Here is a 16998-nt window from a genome sequence, read left to right on the forward strand (position 1 = left end):
GCTAGTGTCCACTGAATAAATGCACAGCAGTGACCATGTTTTCCCCTTAATTCATTTTCTCTGTTTCACTGAGATGGGATCATATGTATGTGTGTGTATATATATATATATGTATATATAAAGACTCTTTAAAGAGACAGTAGAGAACAAGAGACTAAACTGTTTTTACTGATTTGGGGACCAGAAGGGAGAGTTGGGACTCTGTACCTCCAGCACCCCATCCCATCCCTCCCACCCCACATACTCCTTTAATCTTTAAAATGCTAGATTTATTCCATTATTTACCCAAAACAGGATTCTCACAGTGGCAAAGGGGAGAACACTATTATCCTTTAGTATGTCAATCACAAAAAGAGAGAGAGAGAGAGAGAAAGAGAGAGAAAGAGAGGGAGGGAGAGAGGGAGAGAGGGAGAGAGGGAGGGAGGGAGGGAGAGGGAGAGAGGGGGAGAGGGGGAGAGAGAGAGAGAGAGAGAGAGAGAGAGAGAGAGAAACATCCCCAAACATGTTTCCTCAATCACCTGTCATTTAGGGGCCAGTATTGTGGCACCGTGGGTTAAATCACCATTTGTGATGCCAGCACCCCAAATCTGAATGCTGGTTCCATGTTCCAGATGCTCTGCTTCCAATGCAGTTTCCTGCTGATGCATCTGGGAAGGTAGTAAGAGATGGCCTAAGTACTTGAGCCCCTGCCACCCAAGTGGGAGACAGATGGAGTTCCTGGCTCCTTGCTTCGGCCTGGCCCAGCCCTGGCTGTTGAAGCTATTCAGGAAGTGAACCAGTGGGTGGAAGATCTCTCTCTCTGTCTCTCTCTTTGTGTGTCACATTGCCTTTTAAATAAAGAATCTTTTTTAAAAAAGGAAAATATTTTTAAAAATAATCTGTCATTTATACATTTAAGTGAAGCTATTAGTAAGGTTACTTAGCTTTTGCCTATATTTCTTTCTTGTTTTTGTAATTTAATTATTTATGTGAAAGGCAGAGTTACAGTGGGACAGAGAGAGTGAGAGGGAGAGATCTTTCTTCTGCTGGTTCACTCCTCAAATGGCTGCAACAGACTAGGCCTGGTCAAAACCAAGAGCCTAGAACTCCATCCAGGCCTCCCACATGGGTAGCACGGGTCCAAGTAGCCATTCTCTGCTGCTTTCCCAGGAAAATTAGCAGGCAGCTGATCAGAAGCGGAACAGCTGGGACTCAAACAGGTGCTCCCATAAGATGCTGGCATTGCAGGAGGCTGTTTAACTCGCTGTGTCACAATGCCGGCGCCTAGCCTGTATTTCTTATCTATGAAAATAATAAATTGCTTTTTCTTCTTTTTTTGTCTCTCAGGTTCTAAATAAGCCTCCCATGAATTTAAAATTATTTATCTTAGCTATCACTCTTCCTCTCCCAGCCTGAATTTATAAGGCTTCCTAACTCTGTAACCATTTTGGGTGTCCTTTCCTAGCCCCACACCAATGTTCCTTTCAGGTCATACGCTGCTGTCATATAAAGGAGTCCTAAGGCATGAAAGATTACAGCAGCAAATGAGGGCAGCCTTACTAACACTATCCACTGCATAGAAGAGGCAGAGGTAGGGTAATCCCACCTGCCATGCAAAAGGGAAAGTAAGGAGTTGTCTTAGTTTCTAGTGACAAAATGATAAACAACAGGGGTAGTTTGAAGGTAATGAAAAAATGTGAAATTTCTCAAAGCTGTAGAGAATGCTGTAAAGAAGTTTGGGATTTTAGAATTTCTATGAAGAATAGTATAGGGGAAGGCAACTTTGTAGAGATGTTCAATACATCTTTACTATATTCAAAACCTTTGGCACACACATACACACACAAAAACAACGAGAAAGTGTCTCATCTTACTTCTGCCTTTTCTGTTTTATTTTGAATATACATAACCACTAGGTAAACCACAAGTTATCATATTTGATTGTTAATATTGCCTAAAAATAAGTGAACTTCTAATGTCTGGTGTGTCCTACAAGATATATTACAGAAGAAACTTAGGAAAGTAGGCGAAAGTGTTAGAAAGCTTATATCCAAAGAAATTTCACAGTAAAATTTGTAATAGTATTTAATAGAAAGTGACCTAGTTTCTAGGATAACAAAAGGAAATCTACTCCACAGACCATCCCCAGTCAAATCTTAGTCCACAGAGTCAGAATATTGTCCCTCCAAAGCTTTTTTCAAAGATGTAAACAAGTACAAAACTGATCCATGCAAACAGAATCTCCTTCCTATTCCAAGGGTTGGCGTATAAGGAAATGGCTAAAAGACAGGTCTAAAATATAGATGCTGGGTTTATTTTCAAGTATGGCCCATTTTAAGCATACTAATTGGATAAGACAAATTTATTAAGAGTAAGATTACTTTGGAAAGATATTTTTAACCTTAGTTTTAAATGCTTGGTTAAATATCAAAAGTGAGTAGATGGAAATAAATATAACTATCTAATTGCTTTCTTTGAAACAAAAAAATTCCAGGAAGTTAATGTGTGTCTGTTTTTTAACTTCCATCTTCCTAGTCCCTAAAAGACCAAAATGGAATGACAACCAGAGCCTCTGGAATCTGGAACATGGTACAGATTAATTCTCATGAGGTAGGTTTATTTCCACATTCCCAAGTGGAAATCTGGGCACCAGTGGTTAAGTGAACAATTCATAGTTACTCTAGAAATGATTAACAGCAAAACCAATACATACATCTAGGACTTTACATTGGTCTGCCTTGATACCTATAGTTCAAATTGCTTTTAATTCATCAACCTGACATTAAGACGCTGAACCAGAATAAAAACACACAGAAAATGGTATTTGGCACAGCAGTTAAGACACTGGGATGCCCGCTAGCCATTTTGGAGTGCCTGGGTTTGAGCATCAGTTTGCTCTCTGTTCCAAACTCCTGCTATTGCATATCCCTGGAGGCTTAAGTACTTGGATCTGCTACCCAGGTAGGAGACCTGGATTGAGTTCAGGCTTCTGGGTTTAGATTGGCCTAGTCCCAGCTGTTGTAGGCTTTTGGGGAGTAAACAAGTGGACAGAAGACCTCTCTATGTCTCTCTCAACTAAAAATAAACAAACAAATCACATTTAAAAAACAATGCACAGTTATTTGGATCTGCCTCTGGGACTGAGAATGGAATGAGGAAGGCGAAGAAAACCAAGACTATTTACAGCTTTATGTTACAAATACTGGCAGCATTAACGTTAGGTAAAACAAAGCTGGAATATCCAGCATTTTTTTTTTCTCTGATCACTGTGATTTGTGTGTCTTTTGAGACTGCACTGGTCAGTTTCATCCAATAGAAGAGCTTGACCATTTTCCTCTTAACATTTTTATCCTATTAATAGAAGAAATGGCCTCTCATTTGACTATCAGGATCTCTGAGGAGTCTTGCTGTATTTCAGAAAACTGAAAGGTATCACTGTCTTATATCTGAACTTTTAATGGACTTGGAATAACTCCAATACAAAGTGAAACAAAATTCAAGATGAAGTTTACAATTATAATTAATAAAAAAGCTGTGTACAAGGATGAAAACTGGAAATTCAGGAAATATAATCTGAAACAGTTATAAAAGTATCAATAAATTCCTAAGATTATCTCATCTTTAATTCCTTAAAAAAGATTTTAAATAATCTAACCAATGCTATCCTGTCATTTGTTACTTCATTAAAGGAAGCTCTTGTATCCATTTCACAGATAAAGGGGAACACTTATAGCTGTGCAATATCTCAGGTTGATTTGAGGTCTCTCTTCTTATATGCATTAATCAATAATATGCTTATTTACAAAAGAGTTGTTATAAGTACACATAGTCTGCAACATGAAAGATGTGCATGCATACAGATTTTTAAATTTAACCTGGCCCTTGCTTCTTTTCCTATTTTTTTGGGGGAAAGTTTATAATGTCAGAGTAACCATTTTCAAGAAATACCAGAGGATTATTTCTGCGTGCTTCCAGAGACAACAGAATATGGTGGATGTTGAAGGAGAAAAGAGTCTTGGCTGGCTTTACTGTTCTCTCTCTCTCTCTCTTTTTTTTTTTTTGCTCTAATAAACCATCTTCTCAAAACCAAAAAGTCTTGTTTAGAAGTTTCATCAACTGAAAAGCATTGAGAAGTAAAACAAAGTACAATAATCTCAGTTTGATAACCCTATAAACTCAGATTTCAAAACAAATATTAGTGACATTAACCAAAACATCCATACTGGTACATTCAAAAGCCATTTTAAAAAGCTACATGCAAGTTTTCATCAATAATCAAGTAAAAAAGTAACAGGTTAGGCAGCTTAGTTGTGTTCTCAAGAGACAGTGTTCATATTTACTTCAGGGAAGACTTATAAATCCACATGCAAACAGAGAACACATATTTGTCACAACAGAACTTCAGCTCACAAAGCCATTGTTTAAAAACAATAGATTTCAACACAAGTGCAAGAACAAGCAGATCTGAAGTGTATCAGGAAAACAAAGTATATCAATATATATTTTAAGCTTTTCATAATGGCTAACCATTGCTTCTAGCAAAATTACTTATGCTGTTAAGAAGTAACAGTATTTTAATTCGGAGAAGGGTTTGTTTATGTACAGATGTTGAATAAAGCTGTATTCTAGGACTTTTAAAGACAGTCTGGAAAATGCAGCCCTGGCTGGAGGCTAAGGGACACCAGCACCATTTTCCTTCCACCCTAACGACCCTCTACTTACGAGACGATGGCATTTAACCTTTGCAGATCTTTCTAACCAAGCAGGATAAAGTCATCTGTCCCTATACAGATTAGAAACACTCAGAAAAAGGCCACAGAAGTCAAAAGCCCTTTTCCAGAAAAGGCCTTTGTATTTACTGCTCTGATATTCAAAGAAAAGGAGTAGCTACGGATTTGTAGATTAAACGTTACCACGTTACCATTTTAAGGCTTTTGAAAAGTTAGTAAGTTGATTTTTTTTTTTCTTAAACTATGGAGCCCATGCCACACAAATGACTACAGGAGGTTAGGAAAGCACTCTATCAATGTTTCGGGAGAGTATCCTGGTTTGTGTGAGACATAGGAGAGGAGGACATAGCGACAGTAAACAGTAAGAACATGCAGGATAAAAGTTAAAGCTTTTCGGAAAAGAACCAACCTGTCAAATGCCTAAATCTAATTTCTTTAAATTTGTTAAACTTCAGTGCAGCAAAGCTGGCTTGGGCCATCTATTACTACTCTTCTGTGCCCTGCAGTACGTACTCTACAAAGCATAACATTTAATTAACAGAAAAATGATCACAGGAGCTCCCTTACGACAGTGAACTACCAGAGAGTATCATACAGGAGATACACAGTGGAAGTCAAGGACAAAAGTTCCATGGTTTTAGCGTTGATATTTCAGACGCACACCCTGTTTTCCGATCACAGAAAGACCAGCCACCAAACAGCCAATGCAAGGACCACAAGAAAAGACATCACGAAAGGAATACGAGGAGATGGGAAGCTGCTAAAGTGGAGGTGGCACTTTCTGAGAGGCTTGTGATCCTCAGGGATTGGAATGGAAACCTTGGGAAGAATCTCTTCATTTTCTTGCTGGGGCAAGGCTCTCTCAGGAGGTCTCTCTTGCCTTTTAATTTTCTCTTCACCCTGTACTAACAGAGCACGTTCCTGTGTCTGCTTTCACGGTAGAAGATCAAGAAAGACAGAGAAAGATGAACAAAATGACAGATGGAAAATGCTCAAAAATGATACTTGGGGATGTGCAAAGGATTTGGAAAGATCTTTTGGACATTCTTTATTTTAGTTTTACTTTTCTTTGGCAATTTATCTTGGCAAAGTTTCTGTAACACAACAGGATAATTTTTTTGAATGAGTAAACAATAGAACTCCTAAAAGTTCAAAGAGCCACTGGATTTCCTTAGTTATATTATTTATTCCTCCTTTGAGGATATGCATACGTGAATTTGGGGTCATTTTTCATTGCTTTGGTGCTATCAATTACTAATCAGTTGGGCAAAACCAATAATGAAGCATTCTTCTTGCCATCAGAAAAGTTACTTTTATTACAAATAGAATGGCAGAATATAAGAAGTAATCTTCATGTCTCTTAATATAGGCTTAAAAAATTGCAACAATTCAGTATGGTACTTAGCTTTTGTGCAAGGGATTAAAAATTTAAATTTAAAAATTTTAAATATTTTAAAGATTGCAAAAGAAAACAAAAGGCATAAAAGTTCTTGTGTGCCTCCAATGTCTAACAAAAAAGAGAAAAATGAAACCCACCAACAATTGCAAATTCTCTTTCCATTTCTTTCAGAGTCATGATTAAAAATAGTAACATTAAGGTGAAGGTTTATATATTACATTAAGCAAATAATTTTGACATTTTTAAGGAAAGTTTTTTCTTGCAATTGTCCAATTGAGAAGTTGTTCTCCTCCTGCAATTTCTGTATTCTGCTTTCCACAGTCAAGACAGTTGTTATCTATGAAAGGAAAAACTTGGCTTTAAGTTCTCTCAGTTGAGCTAGTCTTCTCTGATCAGTTTGGAAGTTCAACACTGGTTCTTTGCACACCCCTAAGTGATATGTATCAGGGAGAAAGTAGCTAGGGGACTGGTCAGCAAAAGGAAAAAAGGAAAAGAAAGGATGCAAAATTATAATGATATTTAAAATAAAAAGGGAGAAGAAAGACAACATAAAAAGAATAGGGTATAATTAAATTCATTTTCTCTCTGAATACATATTTATATCTTCATGCAGCCAGCCATGCGCCAAAATAAGCAAATTGAAAGCTGCAAAAGCTGCAGCCATGAGGTGTTATATGTTAGGCCAAAAGGTTGTGGGTGTGAATTGTCTAGGATAGCCAAAAAAAAAAAGATCATTTAGCGGCTGTTGTCCGGTTCTGGGGGGTTATCTGCTTAGTGCCATGACAAGAGCAAATTCTGGTTGAGAAGCACAAGTCATAACAGCAGCTTTACCTCTGGCCCACCAACCTTTCTTTCCGAGGGAAGGATAGAGGTTTTCTTCACCTGGTCATACACAAATTATAAAATTCAGTTGCCTCACATGCAACAATGCTGTCAAAGGTGGAAGAGGTATCCCCAGAGAACAGAAATAGTATCCTAATTACTTAAAAAAGGTAAAAAATGCCAGAAAGTAGAATTATCCCAACACAAAAGATCATAACAGTAATTACTATTTATTCCATTATTCATTTATGGGGTAATAAATGTAAACACAGAGATAAAATTATTCTATTATTACCCAAGGTGCTAATTTAGTTTATAAAAAGTCATTTCTTTAAAAATCCACAGAATGATATCACCATTCCCCAAATCAGTCCTCAGATGGTTTCTGTTAAAAGGCCTAACATATTTTCTGGAAATGGAGACTGATTCAAATTTATCCAAGAGAGTACAAAGTCATTTTTTCAAAGTAGCTGAGCATCTTTTACCACTTGTAGAGAGTCATAGAACTTTTACAGTTTGTAGGTAGGGTTAATCAGGTGAGATAGCAACAAGGCATTTTCTCAAAGTCATAGGCTCACAGGATCCTGGAGTTAGCAAGGACATTAATCATCTACTCTATAAACTAAGACTGACAAGATAAATGATATGTTAAGAATCATTCAGAGAGGCTTGGATTAGCCATATCCTCACAGGCAAATGAAGCTACAGTGACTACTAGGCCCTTTATGGCTCTTACACCAGACACATATCAAAATGAATTATCTGCCTGGCACTGAGAGTGGTCTCACCCAGAAGACAGAGTTATTGCTACAGTTCAGGGTATGCACTCTAGATTTAGAACACAAAGCCAGTGTCCATTTTATTCCGGGAATGGTGGCTGAGAGGACAGGAAGTAGGAATGGCATTTGATCATTCTGGTAACTATTTAGCTGTCTGTTGTCCAAGTATTCTCTAGCATTACTTGTGAAATGAATTTAACTCAGGAAAATTGCTAACCAATTTTATAATACTTTAAAAGTACAAAAAATATACTTTGTGGGCCAACTTTATCACTTTCTCCAGTTCCAGAAACTAAACAATAATTTGGATAGTTTACCATGAATTCTGAAAAATGAAAAAAATCAGCTTTTAAATTATGAAGGTAACACTTTACCTTTCTTAACTAGAACTGCTATCACTTAGGGGGAAAATAAGTATGATTTAAAAATCATTGTAAACACTGAGTCATTGTGAGCATTTTTATAACTATTTCACCTGTACTGGATAAAGATAAAGATTTTTGGATATATGTTCATGGCAACTTTTAAGATATTTTCATTAAATAGATTCATTGACTCAGGTGTAGTATTGCTAAAATAAGTAATGACAACAATGACAAATAAAAGTCCCTGAAAGACACTTCAGGCCTGCTCTAATTATGAGTATCTCATGAAACAGTGTATTAAAACTTTCATATTACTTATAAAGATAAAAATAAACTATCTTTTTTTTCTAATATAAAAATACATTTATTAATACTTGATGTTCTGGATCCTCTAGCTTAGTGGTCTTCTTGGTTTATTATATAATTGTGGGTAATCATTTCAGACATTCCTAAGTTGTGCAAATATTCAAATAAAGTTTTCAAAAAAATGCTAATCCTTTTCCAATTTTGGTCTTACTAAATTTAGTAAACTTTCTGGTCCTGGAAGGCACAGTTTGAATATAAACAAAGTTCTATTGGCTGCTGGTCAACTTATAAACACACACTAGGCCAGAAGCACGCAGCTCAGAATGTTCTCAGAGCCTGACCATCTACTGGTAACTCTGAATGGCTCCCATAATTGGACTGGGTAGCCTACATGATTTAAAAAACATGTGTTTGATTGTGAATGCCTTAAAGCTACAATGAATAAGGAATCAAAGCTGTATTTCAACTCCAAACTTTTTCTTAGATGCAGAATGTTAATATACAAAAACATTTACTCCATTCATTCTCACATTTGGTCTTGTAGACAAAATACTCACTCCTTCTCCTGTAGGGATTTGTCCATTGATGTTAAGAGTTCGGAAAGGTGAATGAGTAGATAAGCGCTTATCCCATTCACTAGGCCGTGGTTCCGGTACAGATTCCATGAAATTCTTTTTCAGCTCACTGATGCTGGCATGATGTTTTTTGATCTCTTCTTGACTCTTATCTAAATCCTACAGTTGAAAGGACACAGATGTAAAATAATAAATAATCAGCACAAAAAACACACCAAGGGCAACCCATCAGAGACTGGGTACTGGAAGAAAACATACCACATCCAGGATAGATGTTACTAGTCCATAAAGTGCATTCAAATTGTAAATATACAACATGGTCTATTTGTTTGTTTTTTTATTAAAACAAGGTTCTTTCCTTGGAATCAGTGAAGCATCAGAACCCCACAGCTCTTAGCAGTTATATAACCCATAAAGAGCTTGCTTCTTAATTTTATGACACTTCTAAAATGATGAAGTACCAGATCTCCAAGTCCTCATCCCCAGAAGGTAATCCTACAACTCAGTTGGCCTCGGCTGGACAGGAACCAATTTAGATTCATCTCAGGCAGGATGGAGACAGTGACAGATAGAGAAACTGCTAGGGGGGCCGGTGCTGTGGCACAGCAGGTTATCACCCTGGCCTGCAGTGTCAGCATCCCATATGGGTGCCAGTTCAAGTCCCAGCTGCTCCACTTCTGATCCAGCTCTCTGCTATGGCCTGGGAAAGCAGTGGAAGATGGCCTGGGTCCTTGGGCCCTTGCACCCATATGTGAGACCTGGAAGAAGCTCCTGGCTCCTGGCTTCAGATCGGCACAGTTCTGGCCATTGTGGCCTTCTGGGGAGTGAACTAGCAAATGGAAGACCTCTCCCTCTCTCCCTCTCTTTCTGCCTCTGCCTATCTGTAACTCTGCTTTTCAAATAAACTAATAAAATATTTTTAAAAAATGAGCTAATTCCAGCACACCACTGGATTATTGCTACTTAAAAAAAAAAAAAAAGAATTTGTTACTGAAATTTATAGTTAAAGCCTCCATAGCAGGTTGTTACTACTTTCAGAAAAATTACTCGGGGGTATGAAATACAATCAGATTTTGTTGTTGTTGGCTGTTGTTAATAGTATTCACACAAACTAAAAGCCTTATATTTTCCAGCTTTTAACTGCTTCATTTCATCCCTCTCTATAAACCAAAATAGGGGCATTCTTTCTATGGACTGCAGTGAGTTAACAAGAGTTTACCAAATATTTTATATGTCTCCTTGACAATGTAAAATAATTCCATTGTTCCAGCAGATTTGAATATTGGGTTCCTAAAGGTAGGGGCAGGCTCTTACAGGGGACATTCCAGGGAGAAATGATCAAAACTAAGGATAATGAAGCCTGAGCTAGAAGTATATTCAGGTTTATATGAAAAGAGGTAAATAACAACTTTCAAAAAGAAGATGACAAAAAATAATCTGGCAAATATAACTTGATGACAAAAACTTGAAAGTTTCTATTCCAGCAATACTTACACTCAAAAAGATATGTGCTTGGGATCAAAATACGTGGAGCCCATCATTTTATGACTGCAAAAGAATCTGTTTATATATCAAAGCAGTTCTGTGTCCAAGAAAATCATAATGCTAAATATATCTCCTAATATGCTGTGAATGTTAGTATTTTTTCCTTGGCTCTGTGGGAAACAGTTTAATTTCGGGTGGTGGTGGTGAAACCTTAGCACTGATTTAAATCAAAATTTGTCTAAAAGTTTTTTACGAGGGCAATATATGCTTCAACTAAATAAAACTGCTTCAAAAGCAGTATCAAAAGCGAAAAAGCATAGGAAAAAGAACAAGTAAGACAAACTATAACTTTGATTTTGGAGGTATACATTCAGATAATGCATTTATTAGTGTATTCTTTATATGTTGCAAGACTGAACCATGTATATTTGCTTTGAGATTAGTAAAAAAAAAAAAAAAAAACTAACCCAAAAAGGGCAATCCTGTAGCTCCCCCATAAGAGCACCTCTGGTTTGTTGGGATGAAATGCATTTTGGGAATACAGGAATACAAGTTTGCACTTTTATTTTAGCTGAAAGCAAGATGAGCATAACTACTAGCTAAAGAAAAGCATGAACAAGCTCACTCAGACTCAGCTCTGGGCCAAGCAGCTGGGACCTACCAGGCATGTAAGGACCCATGATCCAGCTCCTGACTGGAAATTAAATCTGTTTGGGTCAAGACCAATTTAATACATTGGAGAAAGTTAAAAGTGTGAATGAGCAAACAAAAATGAGCAAGAGGCACTGTGGAGAAACCACATAACTCTCTCCTGAGCTGGTCTCTTAATAGTGATGAGCATCTTGCCTAGCTATTGACTGGCTTGGAACCTGAGACAATAAATGTTTCAATTAAACAAGTAGCTTCTGAGGGAGCTTTCTCCATCCTTCTTAGCTGGCTTTGTTGGAAACCTGTGGGGGCACAGAATAAAATTAAGATCTCAAAGGGACCTGTTCCAAATAGAATTTGTCATAGACACTTGCTACTGGTACAGGTTCTCTCTGGGAGATGGAGGAGGAGGCGGCAGATCTAAAAATGAACTCGACCTTATTTGTGCCAGAACAAAGCATTAGTGGGGGTGGGGTAGGAGAAGGGAGAGAAGGGATGCTTTAAGGGGAACAAAAACCCTGCTAGAGTGACAGATAACTTGAGAGAACTTCTTTAGTGGAAAAAACCACCTTTTATAACAACTAAAGAATGACAGTCCAATTTTTTTGGCTGTGTTCAGGTTAGACATCTTTTTATGCTTATCATCTTAAATTTTAGCAGCAATCAAACAAAATACGCATTAAATACAAAATGTTCTTTAAAGTCGGTTAGTAGTTTTAGTTTTCAAACACACTCTTATTTAGAAATCCCCTCTCATGGCTGTCAATGAAATGCTGGGGGGGGGGGGGAACACACCACACAAAGGGATTCATGAGTCTTAGAAGCCATAACACACCTCATGGGACAAATGATAAATATATGATTGGTGCTGTAGGTTCCAGGTAAGAAGAGGCACTGAAGACGGATTAGTCAGGAACTGCATACATGATTAGAACTGGGAGACATAATGTTGCTGAGTAACAGAGATCAACTGACATCTATTATCCTACTCAATCTCTGAAGATGGAATTAATTCAGGTCCAGTGTTGGATATGGGTTAAAACAGAGAGATCCAATTATTAAGTTTGAAATATCCAAGGGGTTAATCCTCCACCTGTGGCGCCAGCATCCCACATGGGCGCGGGTTCTAGTCCCGGCTGCTCCACTTCCAATCCAGCTCTCTGCTATGGCCTGAGAAAGCAGTAGAAGATGGCCCAAGTGCTTGGGCCCCTGCACCCACGTGGGAAACCGGGAAGAAGCTCCTGGCTCCTGGCTCTGGATTGGTGCAGCTCCGGCCATTGCAGCCATTTGGGGAGTGAACCAGCAGAAGGAAGACCTTTCTCTCTGTCTCTATCTCTCACTGTCTGTAACTTTACCTCTCAAATAAATAAATAAAAATCTTAAAAAAAAAAAAAAAAGAAATATCCAAAGGGCCAGCCTTGGAAAATACATGTTACATGGGACAAATGTATGTAAAACATTTGGCATTATGCCCATCATGTAGTACATGTTTAATAAAGACTGGCCATAATTTTTATTACTTTTATCAAAGTACTTTGTGCATAGCAGATTCTCCAAATAGCAAAGATGAGGTTAAGGGACCAGCATGGCTGCATAGTCAGTTCAAGACCCAGCTGCTCTACTTCCTACGCAGTTCCCTGCTAATGTGCCTGGGAATGCAGTGGAAGGTGGCCCAAGTGCTCCTGATTCCTGGCTTCGGTCTGGCCCAGCCCCAGCCATTGTGGCCATTTGGGGAGTGAACCAGTGAATGGAATATCAACCCCTCTCTGTCTCTTCTCTGTAACTCTGTCTTTCAAATAAATAAATCATTCTTTTTTTTTAGAAAAGATAAAGTTTTAACAGGATGTCATATATTAAACCAGAGACTTATTTTAAAAAGCTTCTTCAAACTTCTAGTTTAATATTTACCACATTTAATCCATGTTCATCTTTCATGTCTCAGCTGAAAAGTTACCCTCAAGATGGGGCCGGTGCTGAGCCATAGCTGGTAAGCTGCCGCCTGCAGTGCCAGCAACCCATTTAGGCACCAGTTGGAGTCCAGGCTGCTCCACTTCTGATCCAGCTCTCTGCTATGGCCTGGGAAATCAGCAGAAGATGGCCTAAGTCTTTGGGCCCCTGCACCCATGTGGGAGATCTGGAAGAAGATCCTGGCTCCTGGCTCGGGATTGCCCCAGTACTGGCCATTGTGGCCATCTGGGGAGTGACAGCAGACAGAAGACCTTTCTCTCTCTCTTTGCCTTTCAAATAAATAAATAAATAAAATCTTTTTTTTTTTTAAAGTTACCCTTGTAGAGAGACCTTCCTTGTCCATTTAGAGTAGATCCCCTTTGTAAGCATAGCATACTGTTTATTTCCCATGTACCTTTTATAACAACTTGTAATTATTTTATTGCTCCTTGTTTACCCATTTACTGTTCCTCTTCTCCCTAGTTCCCCCACTGTAAACTTTCAAGGGCAGGAGCCCTTCTTATCATCTTCCTAGATGCTTCTATTTCCTTTATATTTTAGTTAACTCCTTGGTTTAACAGTTTATGCCCACTTCTTTTGGCTTTGTCTTGAGTTTTTAAGATACACAGGTCATCAACTCCTATGTTAGAGTTTTTTTCTGACATGTAAACTAACTTGGCTTGTGTTTTTTCCCTATGTATGGTAACTCCAGTTTCCTTAATTTTTTCTCATAGAGTTCCCTTGCTTTTCTAATTAGTTTTATATTTCTCTAATGTGGAGCCCACAATTAGGTAAAGTATACTAATACAGATCTGGTAAAAATCTGACCACTGATTTCTACAGCAGACAAAATGTTGCTATTTCTGAATGGAAAACAATGTGGTTTAATAGGATTAGATAGATTCCAACTCACCAGTATCATGACTATGGGGAAATGACTTAATTTCTCTAAACTTCAATTTTCCCATCTTTAAAATAATAACCCCATACTCATAGGCCTGTTTGTCTGATTAGACTACCTTGTGTCATAGTAACTACTTATTAAATGCTGTGCATCCTTCTTTCTTCTTGAATCACACTTTTGTCCCCTGTCCATTCTTCTGTTGTTTTTTTGTTATTGCCAGCATTTTAAATCCACTCTGAATTGTGCTCATTTTTCCTACTTTTCCACACTCTCTCAGTTCATAAAATGAAAAAATAGCGCGAATTTGCTTCTTTGGACATACAGAAGCTTATACACTCGGAAAATTTAAGGAAGTTTTAGCAGTGATGTAGAACTTCCTGAAATTGGATAAAACAATGGAACCATGCAAGGTAGAGGTAGTCCCAATCATATATTTGTTAAGATAAGTATGAGAGATGGAAACTAAAAAGAATCAGAAAGAGAGATGGTTGCATATCTTCATGTTTACCAACATGCAAAAGCATTTTAAACCTAAAATTCTCTCATGCAATGGCATGCAAAACCAAACATAGCATAGAATGAAGAAAAAGGGATAAGCAAGGAATGCAGAAGATTCCAGGCAACCAACTGAAATAAGCTTCAAGTTCATACAAACCTCCAACATTAAATTGCTATGTCTGATATAAATGTTTTCACCATCTAGTCTCTCTCTCTTTTTCTGTGAAAATGAAAGGGGGGAAAAACAGAAAAGCATAAAAAATTAAAATGTTGTTCTTGCGGGAAAAAACTGCAAATTGGCAAACCAAAAAATATTTAAAATTAAATGTCCGCAGCACAGCATATGCCAACATGAAATGGTCACAGAATCACAAGGACATACGGAGAACACAATTACCATTAGAAAATGCATGACCTTGTTTATAAATGATGAAAGATGGTGATGATGTTATTTAAATAGACAGTGCTCCTGGCTTCATTGGCTTCTTACATAACAAGCTGTTTTATGATCATTTTTGAAATTGAACTGCTTGAATTACCTCAAAATATATGACTTTAAAAATATTTGACTTCACGTACCATGAGTGGAAAAATACTTTGAAAAAATCATTTAGCTTTTGGACATATTTCATACTTAGTGAAACTGCAGTGTCTAAATTTCTAATACCCTTTTATAAGAAAGATTTAAAGCATTTTATATACAAATATACTACATTCTTCTGTAGTTCAGAAGAATGAGGCACAGAGCAGTCAACCCATAGTTATTAACAAACTGGGAGTTGCTGCTATGATGGTTCTTATGATAAATAGATTTTATAAAGTTTAAACATAAAGGACAGGTTTTGACCCTAATTGAATATTTCATTTTGCTAAAGAAAAGATATTTTCCTAAAGGAATGTTTACTTTAATGAAATACTCCACTATACAGGATAAGATTATAATTTCTTTGATTTATGTATATGTATGCATCTATAGACACACACATATATATGCTATTTGAAAGTAATTTCTGATTAACAGAAATCAATGAAAGAATGGATCACTGTCTGTTTAATGCATTCTAAGTCAGCATGGGTGAAATGGCAATGTAGTTTTGTGGAAGTGAAAAATGGCTAACCTTCCTCATTCTTATCAGATCTTCATTTTTTTCTGCAAGCTTCTGTTTTGCCATAATTAAAAAAGAAAGAAAAGTAATAAAATATTGGCTCACTGAAGTTTGTTTGAACCTTCATTTTATAATTTTTTTAAGGTGAAGGGAGAGGGGAAGAAGAAAAATCTGAGGGGCAGAGGGGTAAGGAACAAGTGGCTATTGGCACAAACCTGTGTTTGTTCACCACTTGAGGTGGGTACTGTGACCTCGATGTGGGTTTTTTCCACCTACATTTAAGAAATAAAGTAGTAGAAACATTTCAGGTTAGTAGGTTTCTTTCAGTAGCATTGTTTCCAAATAAGCTGCATCCTTAGGCTGGCTGTGAAACATGCGGATATGTAATCATCAGGATGCAGTCTTATGGTGGGTGTTACAGGGAAGGATCCTGCTCTCAATAGCAATCTGTTAGATCACCATCACATTTTCAAGGCTGAAGAAGTAACATGGATATCCAAATTATCAAAAAAAGAAAATTAAAAGGATTATTCTTATTGATAAAGAAAATATTTTTATATTAACTTATAAAAATCTCATTAAAAATAAAAATTTATTTAATGCTACAGTTCTATGTTCTTATTTTACCTCTTTTTTTGATGATCTGGAAGTATTTTAAATAACATTTAAAAACAATGTACAAATGACAACATCAATTAATAACATACATAACAGAAGTAAAAAGAAAGCCCTTACAGTTAAAACACAGACACAATAAACCACACATGACACAAAACAGGTAAATACATTTACAAAGAATTTTGTTAGTTGATCAATTTATTTAAGGCAATTTCACCCCTCAGTTTACCACACAACAAAACATCAAAATTATCTCAATCCAAATCATTATTGACACATGCAATTATTTCCAAGAGCTCATTCAGAAATGAGCACATACAGGTCTCAGCTGCAACATTCAACATGCTGCAATATCCTCTCTGGGAGTTGGTGCCCATGTGTTTGGTGAAAGGGCAGGATTCATCCTTAATAGTAGGAAGGGGTGAGCCAAAGGCTTCCTGTCTGGTGTTGAAATACCTTTAGTAACAGTAATTTCTACATAAAGAATATGGAGTATTAAAAAAAAAACCAGGCAGATTATTAGGAGGAAGCATAATAGAGTGAACAATGCCCAAAGTGTTGGAGATTTCAAAAGGAGAGCTTTTTAATTAAGAGTTAAATCAATCACCTTAAATATTACACTCTTTACAGAACCTCATCAATCTGTGGGGGTTTTGCTGTAACTTGATTTGAGAGGCAGAAGACAGACTGACAACCAGAGCTCCCATCTGCTGGTTGACTTCCCAAATGCCTGCAATGTCCAGCAGCAGGCAGGGCCAAAGCTGAGATTGGGAAACTCAATCCAGGCAAATCTCAATTACTTCAGCAATCACCACTGCCTCCCAGGGCCTGCATTAG

General features: G+C 37.2%; 1 protein-coding gene across 50 annotated transcripts in view; it reads right to left on the minus strand.

Annotated features, from left to right (window-relative positions):
• EPB41 (erythrocyte membrane protein band 4.1) overlaps positions 1-16998 on the minus strand; it is a 228658-nt gene that overhangs the window by 40681 nt on the left and 170979 nt on the right. For 17 of the 50 annotated variants that reach the window (XM_070078940.2, XM_070078913.2, XM_070078939.2 and 14 more), the window contains exons 13-16: positions 15759-15815; positions 15556-15597; positions 14595-14657; positions 8938-9114 (exon numbers count right to left, since the gene is read on the minus strand). In XM_070078940.2, coding sequence (XP_069935041.1) covers positions 8938-9114; positions 14595-14657; positions 15556-15597; positions 15759-15815 — 339 coding nt within the window. Of the gene's footprint in view, positions 1-6939; positions 6991-8937; positions 9115-14594; positions 14658-15555; positions 15598-15758; positions 15816-16998 lie in introns of all 50 variants that reach the window. The other 33 variants (XM_070078946.2, XM_070078945.2, XM_089301165.1 and 30 more) reach the window with 9 other exon arrangements.

The sequence above is a fragment of the Oryctolagus cuniculus genome, chromosome 7 (genome assembly GCF_051225735.1).
Source record: "Oryctolagus cuniculus isolate XC-2025 breed Fujian yellow rabbit chromosome 7, ASM5122573v1, whole genome shotgun sequence".
In the NCBI taxonomy this organism is placed as follows: domain Eukaryota; kingdom Metazoa; phylum Chordata; class Mammalia; order Lagomorpha; family Leporidae; genus Oryctolagus; species Oryctolagus cuniculus.